The following is a 12,633-nucleotide window of genomic DNA, read 5'->3' as shown; positions in this document are numbered from 1 at the left end:
TTTCTGCGCATAGGCTGAGAGGAGGCGCCATTATTCCATTTGATGGAGAGGGAGCTATGGCACTTAAAAACAACTCCCCAACTAACCGGATGGCTGATCTACCCTCTCTTTTCACTCTTCATCACTTGTCTCTGTGCGTGGAATGGTTCCCCGGATGGCATGATAAGAAAAATTTCTTTCTTTCTCCTCCCTCTCTCTCCCCTTAAGAGGTAGTTCATGTTCATGAAGAAGATTGAAGATCTATTGAAGACCACTTGTTGGGCATGGTATTGGATCACTCCCGGATTGGTGGAGGCTAGAGTTTTCTGTCGAAAGGTGGGCTGAGCATTGAATAGGACCTGATCTGTAGTCGTGCATCAGATTTTAAAACCTGCAAAGAAGGAAAAACCCGGTAATTCTATTTTACAAAGGAAAATTGCTTGTTTTTTACATTTGAAGGAGTTAATATTGTTCTTATGGAGTGAAAATTGGTCGTCATGTTGATTACTATTTGTTCTATGCTTTCATGATGAAAAAATCAGAAAACATAAAGTCAAAATGCTAGAAATAATTTTTAGAAACCCATAAAACATGGTTTTTATGATAAAAATGGGGTTTTTATGTTTTTGGGTGGAATAAATCAATACACATGGGATAAAATGGCAATAATATATATATTTCTTTCATTGTAAGAATCAAGAGCCATAGGTCTGAAAATACATCATTATTTTTATTGAAAAAATAGAGAAAAATAGGAATATGCCTTAGAAAAATACAAAAAAATATAATAAGTGGTTGTGGATGTATGGTGAGGCAAAGCATGAGGTTTGGCCTTACTTTTCACTATCTTTTTATTACATTGTGTGATTTATTGCTCTTTATACACTAAATCATGACAAAACAATCTCTATACACCTATGCAACGAAGCAAAGTTTAAACGGTGAGGGGGAGTAGGGTTTTGTGCAACAGTTTGAGGGCTGAAATGATACAAATTTTGATTGTTTTTCTATGCATATCATCTAGGAGATGGTTTATTTGGAAATTAGGGATCTAGTAGCACAAGGTTCGCCTTGGTGCTAGATTCTTGCAACGAAATATATACGTGTATTAGTTGAAATTCATGGAAAGACTATTTCGCACTAGCACATAGGCTGATTTCAAAACATAACTGTTTGTGCACAATGAGACATCCACTATTGCATTAAGCATACATGTGGTATCAACTCCTGGAAATGCATAGCAATTGTTTGACACTACAACAAAAAGGCCTCATAGACACACATTTAGACGCAATTTTTGAATATAGAGAAAAACTTACGGGCGCGTCTATCCACCCGTCTATTTGTGCATCTATCATTTCGCGTTTATAATTGCATGTATCAATGAATTTATTCGCACAAATAGACGCGCAATAAACACACATATACACGTGCATATAGACACGCTGGTAGATGCGCTTTTACAAGCACTGATAGACGCGAATGGAAAACAAAAAATGTCATTTAAAAAAAAGAGATATTTAATTTCTTCTTTTAATTTGAATTATGAAGCGTGTGTATAAGCGCTGTCGTATTGCTGCGCATTCGAGGTGTAAAAACCACCCAAAAGTTGTGTGTGTGATTTGATACTTTGTACATACTTAGTCGTTATGTTTGCTCTTTTATTTTACGTGGGTAATATAGTGAAGAGGGGTTTGAAGCAAGAGGAAGAAATAAGTTGTGATGAGCAGACATACACGATTGCCCTTCAAGCCTGTGGTGCAATTGAAGATAAGAGATCAGCTACTCTAGCCATGTCTAAAGAAATTGGTCAGGCATTACAGGTAGATGCCTGGAGCAAGGACTTCACTTCAGATGCCTTTCTTAGTGATACACTCCTGAATGTCTATAGCAACTGTGGAGCAATTGCAAAAGCTGAGTGTGTATTCGTCAGCTTAACTTCTCACAATGTTGTTTCATGGACAACACTGCTTTCGGCATATGTCAAGCAGGGCCAAGTTGAGAAGGCCTTGATGTTGTATAGGCAGATGCAGGAATTTGGTGTGAATTCAGACAAGCAGGCCCTAACTGTTGCTATTCAAGCATGTTGTGATCTTGCAGCGAGTGTGACATTTAAAGATAGTTTTTTACTAGAAAGATCCTTGCAAATCAGTCGAACGTTGCATGCTGATGCTCGGCAAAAGCAATTCCTGTCAGATGTGTTTGTTGGTAGTTCCCTTGTCACTCTGTACAGTAAGCATGGTTGTCTTCTATAAGCTGAAAACATCTTTTCCAAAATCCCTAAGTCTGATAATCTTTTGTGGACTGTAATGCTATCTGCCTATGCTGAGGAGGGCTTAGGAGAAAGGGCTCTACAACTGTACAACCAAATGCAAGTGGAAGGCTTTGCTGCAAACCAGCATTCATTGTCAATGGCCATCCAGGCATGTGGTGCACTTACAGATGCAGAAGCTATTGTTTGGGAGGAACAATTGCCTCTACTTGGGTTTCTGAAAATTGGCTAGACATTGCATCATGATGCTTGTATGAGGGGTTATACTTCAGATGTCTTTGTTGGCAGTGGCCTTGTGAGTATGTATGGAGCATATGGGACCATACAAGAAGCAGAGAGTATGTTTATTGGCTTACCATTTCGAAATGTCGTATCATGGAGTGCAATGCTATCATTGTTTGTTGAACGAGGTCAAGGAGAGAAGGCATTGAATTTGTACTGGTAGATGCTAGAAGAGGGTGTTGATCCAGATAGGCAGGCATTTGTAATAGCCCTTCAGGCATGCATAGTAGTAACATGAAAGGGAATTCACTACCAAAGAGGATTTCCTAGAACCTTGAGAATATATGATTTGCAGGTTCAAAGCTGAGGCTTCAATGGACCATCAACCCATTGAAGGGAATAATGAAATGAATGTTCTCAAAACAGGGAATTCAGCAGAGCAGTAGAGCTTTTGGAAGGAGTCTTTATTCTTAGATTAGTGCTTGCAAGATGGCTGTTAACCTTAAAAGTCAGTGTCACATGAGCAGTTCTTAGAGGTCCTACTCATTAATCATTCAATACATCAGCTCATCTCATCCATATGGGCCCAGGCAATGCTTAAATTATGCTTATTTGTTTGCCGAGTTCTCCGAGTGTATTGGCTATGTTTTCAGCCGAGGTAGACCTGATTGTGGTATAATCGGGCACTCTGTTATAGTGGGGAATGTTTTGAGAATTATAAAAAAGCAGGAACCTGTGGAACAAGAGCTAAAAAAAGGGAGGATGCAAGCAATGGTAGAGGAAAAAGAGATTTCAGAGGAGAAAAGCAAAGGGAGACGGAGATCAATGTCGACTTTTTTTAGAGGAGAATTATGAAGGAGGAAAACGGGGCTTTTTGTGCTCTGAAAAAGGGAAGCTACGGAGGGGGTTTTGATACATGGCAGCAGAAGCTTTGATTTTCGGATTATAGGGGTTTCGATACATCGCCATAGAAGCTTTCACTCCCTCGACAGTGATTGAAGTAAGGATTGAAGCTTTCTCTCCCTCGACAGTGATTGAAGTAAGAATTGAAGCTTTCGGTCCATCGACAATGATTAAAGTAAGGATTGAAGCTTTTGCTCCATCGACAGTGATTGAAACAAGGATGGAAGCTTTCTCAGAGGCGCAGGGTAATTTGGCAATTCTGGAATCCTCAATTAGCTTTCGAAAGTTGCTGAAGAGACCAGCATACCAGAGATTATGATTAGAGGGAATCAAGCAGAGAGGAGGGGGTATGATTGGTGCTTTGCGCCTATTATGCGTAAGCGCACAGGCCATGAACAAGGCATTACTACTCTCCAATGTATTGGGACATGCATTGTCTTCTCCATATTCACAATCGCACTTGCTAGATTCGTGGAATTGAAGCATATCCGAACTGCAAAGGAGCATAGAGATATTCATGCAATTCGGGCAGCTTGAAATCTTCTACAATAAAGCTTTCTCTGGGGGTGCACAAAATCGCCTGGCTTATTAGACCAATAAGCTCCAACTAGCGTGTCTTTAAGAAACTGCCTAATTCAACAAGCTCCATTACTTCAGCAACAAACGCCTGTAAACATCATAGTACCGAAAGATCTATCAGCATCAAATTAACATTTTGCAGCTGGAAGGTTATTGCTTTGCATTACCTTCTTATCAGTAGTAGCAGTGATGCCAGGAGAGAGACGTAACCATGCAAAAAATACCAGTGACTTGAAAACTGTTACTTGGGAAGAGTGAATGTCATTCTGCTCATAATATCCTGAAATCCTGATGCTAAAAAGGAAATTTTAGCATAAAGGGTAAAAAAGAGAGAAGGATCATGAAGCACTTACTAGCATGGGTGTCCTTGATGATGAAACGAATGAGCATATTTGCAAAATCTGTTATGAAGAACCAACGGTTGCTGTTTTGCTACCTTGTAGACATTTTTGTTTGTGCAAACCCTGTGCTGCAGCATGTAAAGAATGTCCACTTTGTTGGAGTGCAATCACTGATCGGATAATAGCTTTGACAGCTTGATAAAAGCTAGAGAGTCCTGTAGTGTCAAGGTTTGGTCCTTAAGGACTGGCTGAAGTATTTCGTGGTTACTTGATACACAATTTTTGCATGGAGATCTGAGTGAAGAACTAGAGGGTTTGAATGCTGCTATACAAAATAAACAGGGAGAAGGAATTACTGCTTATGCCTCTGAGCCTAATATCTGAGGGAAAGACAATAAATTTACAGCAAACACATGATATATACCATGCAGAACTCTTCCTCGTTTCTGAAGGATTACTGGTTCATTCAATACAAAGGATTGTGTATGATCATGAACATTATTGATCTTTCCAAGTGATCAACATCACAGGAAGCAATTGCAGTCATAACAAATTTAACTTCATTCACTTGCTTGATCTTCTATCCTGAAATTCGTCAAGGTCTTCTGTAGACACGACTTTGCTTTGCTTTGGCAAACCCTTCGACAGCGTGTGTACTCTGCATTATAGACGCGTGAATAAACGCGAATTATCTGCAATTTAGACGCACTAATAGACGCGCAAAATAGAACTGGAAAAAAAAAACCAGAGAGCAACCACATGCTCTCTAGTTTTTTTTCCCCCTCCCATACATCAGATTGTGTATTTGGAAAAAAGACAATGTATCTTACAGGCATGAGAATTGAAAATGAAATTTCATTTATTCATTATATATCAAAGCATTTACAAGGGAAGTTTAAGTGCTTGTGACCTAAAGTGTGGCCGCAAGCAGTGTAGGCTCAAAGAGATATCATACATATACAAGAAAAGAAGGCCTCATGAGGAGATATGGTGCTCCTCTACGAATCTGAAGAGGAAACATCCTCGCTAGTACCACCATGGCTACTAGCATCGCTATCCCCCTCCTCACTATGCTCCACATCTGAGTTCACCTACACACACAAAAGATCAGGGTTGCTTACATAGACAAGGTGGAGAAAAAGTTATAATTAGTTATACTTTTAATAGGAAAGTAAGAAAAACATACCTCCTCTGGCTGTCGAATCCTCATGGCCCGGTTGTATTGGTCCTCAGTGATGAGACTCTCCTCATAAAAGTGAAGCCATGTCGCTGCGCGGTTATGGCCTCGATGGTAACCTACCTCTCTAGGGGTAGGTGTCCTACCAACGATGGTAGTCTGCAAAACATTTAGAGATATACAAACAATTAGACGTCACAATATATTAGACTAAAATATATAAAGAATTGAAAGAAATATAAATTAAAAGAAACTAGAAATCAAAATATACTTACAAACTCTGCCTCCCACGACTCTCTGCTACCTGATCCATAATGCGACGATCCCATGGTTTCCATTTGGATCCGTCGCGCCTCTGCATGCTGGGGACTCTTCACTTTCTCAGCTGCTTTCTTCTTAGCTTTCTTCCACTCTACGCGGTGGCACATAGGTGGTTGGCTGTAGGCTCCACGCCCCTCCTCCAGCCTCCATAGTGAGTCCCTGGCCCGTGTCATGAGGTGGGATCTTTTGTTGTGAAGCATATCCCTCACTTTTGTACATCCCCAATCATCCGAGAATCGCCGACCCTCAAGATTTGGGTACCTCCTATGGACTGCCCTCAACACCTCCTGCCACAAGCCGCTTTTCTGATTTTTGAAGGCAATGAAACAATCTTTATACGTCGCATGCACGATGCTCCTCATGTACGCCATTACATCCCTTCCCTCATCATCATGAAAGATGCCACCAGCATTTGTAACTCTATAGTAATGGCGTACAACCTCCTCTACATGATCTACTGGTGAGGGTGATCGCTCGCCACCTCTTAGGCAACCCCCACACAACCCTCATCCTCCCCCTCGACTCTCCCTCCTCCCTCTCTCTCGACTGCCCTCTACCTCGCTGGACATACGAGCTTTTGTAGATGCACGTGCTTCTGTAGATGCTTGTGCTTCAGCCGATGCACGTGGAGCATGTGGAGTACCTGCAAATGGAGTACATGCATATGGAGTACTTGCATATGGAATACCTGCATATGGAGTACCTGTATGTGGAGTACCTGCATGTGGAGTCTGGGAAGTAGTGCCAGGCAAAGACGCCAGAGGCGTCCCAAACATGACACTGAATACCTCGTCCGCTGTGGGAGAGCAGCCAAGGGGTCTGGTCATCTCTCCCATGAAGTCTTCCCTACTAGGAAAACCTCCAAAAAATACATTGATCCCCCTGCCAAAGGAGGCCAATGTATCATTCATGCGATCCACATCTGGGTCATTACTAGATGAACCAGGATATGACATCTGCAAAAAAAACACAGGAAAAAGACAAATTTATTTGCATACAAAAAATCATATATTACCTACATTTTCAAAGAGCTTTCTTTAGACATTGAGCATAACACTTAAGTGCTAATGCTTCTCTTAAACAAGAAAACTGATAAACACAAACATAGGATTGGTCACATTCATCATTGCAAAAATATATTGTTTAATATTAGAACTTAGAGACCTGGCGCATGTATCCCTGCATCTATCTGCGCATCTAACATGCAGCACAGACGTGCTGCCAGACGCGCATCTCAGGTCAATTTCTCTCCAGCGCATCTATTTGCACATCTAACATGCAGCACAGACGCGTTGCCAGATGCGCATCCCAGGTCAATGCGCGTGTATAATCGCATGTAGACTGCAGGTCAACCTTCTGTGGGGCACGTGTATAAGCGTGTGTACACTACATAGCACAGGCACTCTAAGACGCATCCTTGGACGCTTTGAGAGTAAACATTTTTTCGCGTCTATGTCTGTGTCTACACTGAGATGTAGACGCGCTAGCAGACGTGCTCGGTCGGCTGATTTTAGGCCGACGACCGCCATTGACGATTTACATAATGCAATACATAATGGAATCACAAATCCTAAATACACAGACAGAGCAGAGAGAGGAAGAGAGAAACAAAGAGAGAGAGAGAGAGAGAGAGAGAGAGAGAGAGAGAGAGAGAGAGAGAGAATCACCTTGGGTATTTGGTGTGGCGGTGGTGGCGCTTCTCCTTCTCCTTCTTCCTCTCCTTGGTAAATTACCCTCCCTTGATGCTTGTTTGCTTACTTGCTGCTTCTTCTTGTTCTCCTCTTTCTTGTTCTCTCTTTCTTCCTCTCCTTGGCTTTCTTTTTTTCCTTCTTGTGTGTTTGAAATGAGAGAAGAGGTGAGTCTTGACGAGGTGAGGCATGAAGAGACTAGGTGAGGCATGAAGAGACTGCATGTCGGCTAAACTCAAGCTTCAGAACCATAAAAAACGCAGGAAAGGAAAGGCGCTGTTTGAAAAGAAATGATTTAAGTATGGTTTGAATTTTGACGTGTGCATCTATTTTCGTGTGTATATGTGCATCTATCGTTCAGATAGACGCGAATATAGACACGTAGTTAAACACGGATATAGACACACATTTGGGATTTATCATAATTTTTTGTTTTTAAGATAAGTTTTGATTGTGGATTCTTATCATAAGTTTTAATGTATTTATGATGATTTTTGTGTATTTAAAATTAAGATCTTATGTAAACATACGAATGAAAAATATTTTGATGTTGTCATGAATTAGGTTTAATCATGTCGACGTCGTCATCACCTAGTGCGGTGCAAGCTGATGAGTCAATGAGCACATCCTCAAGTGAGGATGAAACATTGCGTCTTCATAATCGAGATGCATGGCTATGACAAAAAATTAAATGCATGTGTGATCGTTGTCGAGGGTGTATTTTTCGAGCACCTCGAATTGCAATGTTACACCTTAGCTTGTATGGAGAATGGGACCGAGAAAAATCACCGGTATTCATAGTTTTTTTTACCACTAAGATTGCATGTCTATGTTACGGAAATTATATATCAACATACATGAAACTCCCTTTTGTGGTTGAGCAGGATGTGGTGCCACATCCTCAGATGCTCCCTCCCGGGCGTTGAGAGGCTGCAAAATGTCGACGCGAGGAAGCAGAGTCTTCAAGAAGAGTAGAGACTGACGAACATGATAGTAGCCCTCATGAAATGCCCCATCAAGTCGTAGAGGATGAGATTTTGGACAACATGGTACACCATCTATTTTCGCAACTGGTTCAGGGAGAAGATCACTCTACGAAGCCAGATGATTCACTATATGTAGCATCATCTACTCCGTTGTATGAAGGTTGTACGTACTCTGTTCTTCGTGCGTCCCTCGAGATACTTAACTTGCAAACAATTTATGGATGGAGTAATGTCAGTTTGGATGCATTATTGAAATAGGTATCAATTCAGTTTGGCTTATATATGAATCATAATATTAATTTTTAATTCTATTTTGAAATCAGACAGAAACATATGTTGGTGGTTTTTTAACTCACTTTTAAAATATATGTAGGTTATTATCACAAATGCTTCCAAAAGGAAACAAATTGCCAACTAAGAGAGAGCAAGCAAGACATTACTTGACATCTCTGGGAGGCCTCGATTATGTCAAGATCCATGCATGTGTCAATGATTGTGTCTTATTTCGTGGGATTCATGAGTTCGCACAAGAGTGTCTTGTTTGTGGCGAATCAAGATACGAAGTGGAGGTGAAGTCAATGGATGTGCCTCGTAAGGTTTTGCGACATTTTCCGATTGTTCCACGTATCAAACTTATGTTCAAGTGTAAGTCTATTGGAAAGCTCATGTCATGGCATGCTAGTCATCGTTCAAGTGATGGAAAATGGAGGATCCCTGCAGACACACCCGCATGGCAACATATAGATAATTTGTGGCCCGTTTTCAAAGAAGAGCCAAGAAATTTGAGATTTGGTTTAGGTATGGATGGAATCAATCCATTTGGCATCAAAAGCACATCATACAGTGTATGGCCAGTGGTATTGGTGAACTATAATATTCCTCCATCCATGGCAATTAAAAAGCGACATGTGATGTTGTCCCTTTTGATTCTTGGAAAGCACAAGGTAAAAAATATGGAAATTTACTTAGAGCCTTTGATTGAAGAGTTAGAAATGTTATGGAAAGGTATTGAGGTGCAAGATACAAGTGCATCTGCATCCTCTAGAGATTTCACATTGAAGGCCATGTTGTTGTGGACCATGCACGACTTTCCAGAATACAGAGAGTGTTCAGGTACATGTATATAACTCTATATTTGAAATTCAAGACTTGAATCAATTGCATTTTATTAATTCACTTGTTTTTTCAGGTTTAATCATATCAAGATATCATGCATGTCCTTTTGCGGTCCCTCTCTAGTTTCCTCTAGGCCGGCACGTTTAAAGAAGGTTATCTACGACAATCATCATCGATTTCTTCCTATTGACCATCCCAAATATGTTCTCCCTACTAATGGAATGACTCCACAATCTCTAACCATTCGAGATTGGAAGAAGAGATGGATTAATGCCGACAGCCACCCTCCACTCGGCATGAGTCGGTAAGAAGTGCATTTCTCTTTATTGACTTTAAAGTATTTAGCATGATGAATTGTTTACATAATATATTGTTTGTTTGTTAGGTTCTCTATATTCTTTCGTCTTCCGTACTGGACTGAACTCAAGATCAATCACCTGTCGGACCCCATGCACATATTCAAAAATGTTGTATCTACATTATGGGATCACTTGATAGGGGCTCGTGATTCAGTTAATGTAAGGGAGGATTTACGTAACATTGGTCGCATGAGACGAGCCTGGCCATGCGTTGGACCTAGAGGAAATATTGAGCAACCCCATGCACCTTGGATATTGTCAAAGAACGAGGAAAAAATAGTGAAGAAACAAATATATAGCTTTCGAACACCCACAGGATGTATGAGATGTCTCAAGGGAGCCTTCATAAAGAAAAAGAAAAGAGGTGTGGAGCAACTATCTAGTTTGAAGTCCCACGATTGGCACAAAATGATTCAAGTAAGGGTATCTCTAACCATGAACATAGTAATTAGTGGTGTAACTATGTGTAAACTTTGGGGTATGATGACTTTTTCCTCAATTAATCATTTGATTTATGAATATTGTTTACATTCAGTTCGTACTTCCTACTAGCATATCCCATTGTGCCTCCAAAGATGTACGTGGTATCATTTACAAGATGGGAGAGCTTGTGAGGTGTGTATACATTGTATTTTTTCATTATATATCTTTGAATATCTACACAAAAATAAACAATTCTCAAATACATCTTGACAGATACGTAAGCTCGAAGGAAATTGATCCAAACACATTGCAAGATACTGGAGTATTATCTGTTGAGGTGGTTGTTTGGTGGAGGAAATTTTTCCTCAATCCATTTTGACTACTCAATTACATTTACTCGTACATTTGATTGATGAGATCGCACTTTCTGGGGCAGTTCATGTAAGGTGGATGTTTTTTCTTGAGCGCTTTATGAAAACCTTGAAAGATTTTGTGAGGCAAAAAGCAGGGTCTAAGGGAAGCATGGCTGAGGGTTGGTTAGTGCAATCATCCCTTGTTTATATCTCTGAATATCTTGCTGACTCCCTCTCAACCACGACTATGGAAAGATGATGAAGACTTGAGGATGACCTCTTTAGTACCTCAAGAAAAAGGAATGAGTAAAGTGCTAACAAAAGAAGAACTTCGTAAGTTAAATAGTTTTTTTGTGCTCAATAGTGATGTTATGAGCAAATGGGTGACACTATATAATGAAGCAAGGGCAAGAAGAAAAAGCGAAAGACAAGAATTTCACACTAGATATGGACGTAATGTCTCATTTCCAGATCATCTAAATGCACTCCCACATCATATTGACATAGATTGGTTACATGAGGAAATGGAGAGAATGGAAAAAGAGGAGGAAATTAATATATCTCAAGAAGAGTGGGAATACGCACAAGGTTGCTTATCAAAGGTGAGACATACTATCAATTAATTTGGTTCTATAAGTTTTATTTTATATAAATAATTGACATGTTTGATCTTTTATCTTTTACTACTAGTGCACATTATTCAATGCACTTTGGTGTGAGGGTAAACATCTTTGAACTCAACGTATAGATAAAAAGAGAAATACCCAAGATTGTGGTGTCCTTGCTCACTTCGAGGCTGCCAATGGTACCATGGAAGGTTATTGTGGCTTGATCCAATATATTCTGAAGCTTGACTTCAGACAATTCTTTATATATGTACTGGATGTGAAGTGGTTTAAAGAAGTGGTAACAAATGGTGAGCATTGCACAATTAGACGTTATCCAAGTGGTTTTGTAATCATTGACTCTACAAAATTTCACCAAAACAAGAATGGCACATTAGTACTACCTCAACAATGCGAGCAGGTATATATGCAAAGGCTAATTTTTTTATATGTATACATGTGATACATATACACAATATAATAAGTACTTAAGTTTTTTGCTTTTGTTTTTCAAATACAAGTTGTGTATCATCCAATGGTAAACAATAACCGATGGTGGTATGTCATCCCTATATCTAATCGTTCAAAACCAATATATGGTAATATTATCGACATGGAGATAGCAGATGACAATCCAACAATTAACGATGATGTGCATGATGACACCATAATGGATGATATGCATGATATAGTACAAGATGAACCTTGCGAGGATGTTCAAGGAAACGTAGAAGAAGACAATAATGTGATTGTCGATGATATTGATGAAGTTATTGAGCAATATAGCAACACATCTGATAGTGGGATAGACTTATTTGTTTCGTTACCTCTTGGTAACATAGACCTAGAAGCAGATAGTTTAGCAAGGGCTGATCTCATTGAAGATGAGATGGATCATTCACTGTAACATACTTAATTTTCTTAATGATTCAATGTGTATTCCTAATTCTATGCTTTTTATCATGCGCACACGTGCATACTCAAGAATCAATGGTCAATTTTAAAGCAAGCATTGAATTTTCGATAATAAAAAGGAAGTATCTTTTATCATCTTCAAGCATATAGAGAAAGTACGAGATATATATTGTAATGCTTGCTACTAATTGTAAGGTTTCTGTCGCTTACCGCTAATTACTTATATCAGGCTTGTCAACTGGAGGAACTGCCATTCATTAGAGAGCAATGAAAAAGTAATTATTAACTCTATTTTTTTAATTCAATGATTCAATGTGTATTCTTAATTCTATGGTTTTTATCATGCGCACATGTGCATGCTCAAGAATCAATTTCAGGTGGTTAAATAATTATT

At 39.6% G+C, this 12,633-nt stretch overlaps 1 protein-coding gene across 1 annotated transcript; it reads left to right on the top strand.

Moving 5' to 3' along the window:
* The first annotated feature begins 1,772 nt into the window (after window positions 1–1,772).
* Window positions 1,773–2,919, top strand: LOC148036280 (pentatricopeptide repeat-containing protein At1g03540-like). Its single transcript, XM_087678906.1, has 4 exons — window positions 1,773–2,211; window positions 2,313–2,409; window positions 2,540–2,692; window positions 2,829–2,919. Exons 1-4 carry the CDS (start codon window positions 1,773–1,775, stop codon window positions 2,917–2,919), a joined length of 780 nt encoding a protein of 259 aa, XP_087535032.1.
* The last annotated feature ends 9,714 nt before the right edge of the window (window positions 2,920–12,633 follow it).

This window comes from Lygodium microphyllum, chromosome 5, assembly GCF_053477565.2.
Source record: "Lygodium microphyllum isolate KBCC chromosome 5, Lygodium_microphyllum_v1.1.10, whole genome shotgun sequence".
In the NCBI taxonomy this organism is placed as follows: domain Eukaryota; kingdom Viridiplantae; phylum Streptophyta; class Polypodiopsida; order Schizaeales; family Lygodiaceae; genus Lygodium; species Lygodium microphyllum.
This window is presented reverse-complemented; position numbering and strand designations above follow the sequence as displayed.

Coding starts and splice junctions, on each gene's coding strand:
- LOC148036280 (XM_087678906.1), top strand. CDS start 1,773: ATGTCTAAAGAAATTGGTCAGGCATTACAGGTAGATGCCTGGAGCAAG. Junction 2,212..2,312: donor TTCCCTTGTCACTCTGTACA/GTAAGCATGGTT, acceptor TATGCTGAGGAG/GGCTTAGGAGAAAGGGCTCT. Junction 2,693..2,828: donor AAGGCATTGAATTTGTACTG/GTAGATGCTAGA, acceptor TATGATTTGCAG/GTTCAAAGCTGAGGCTTCAA.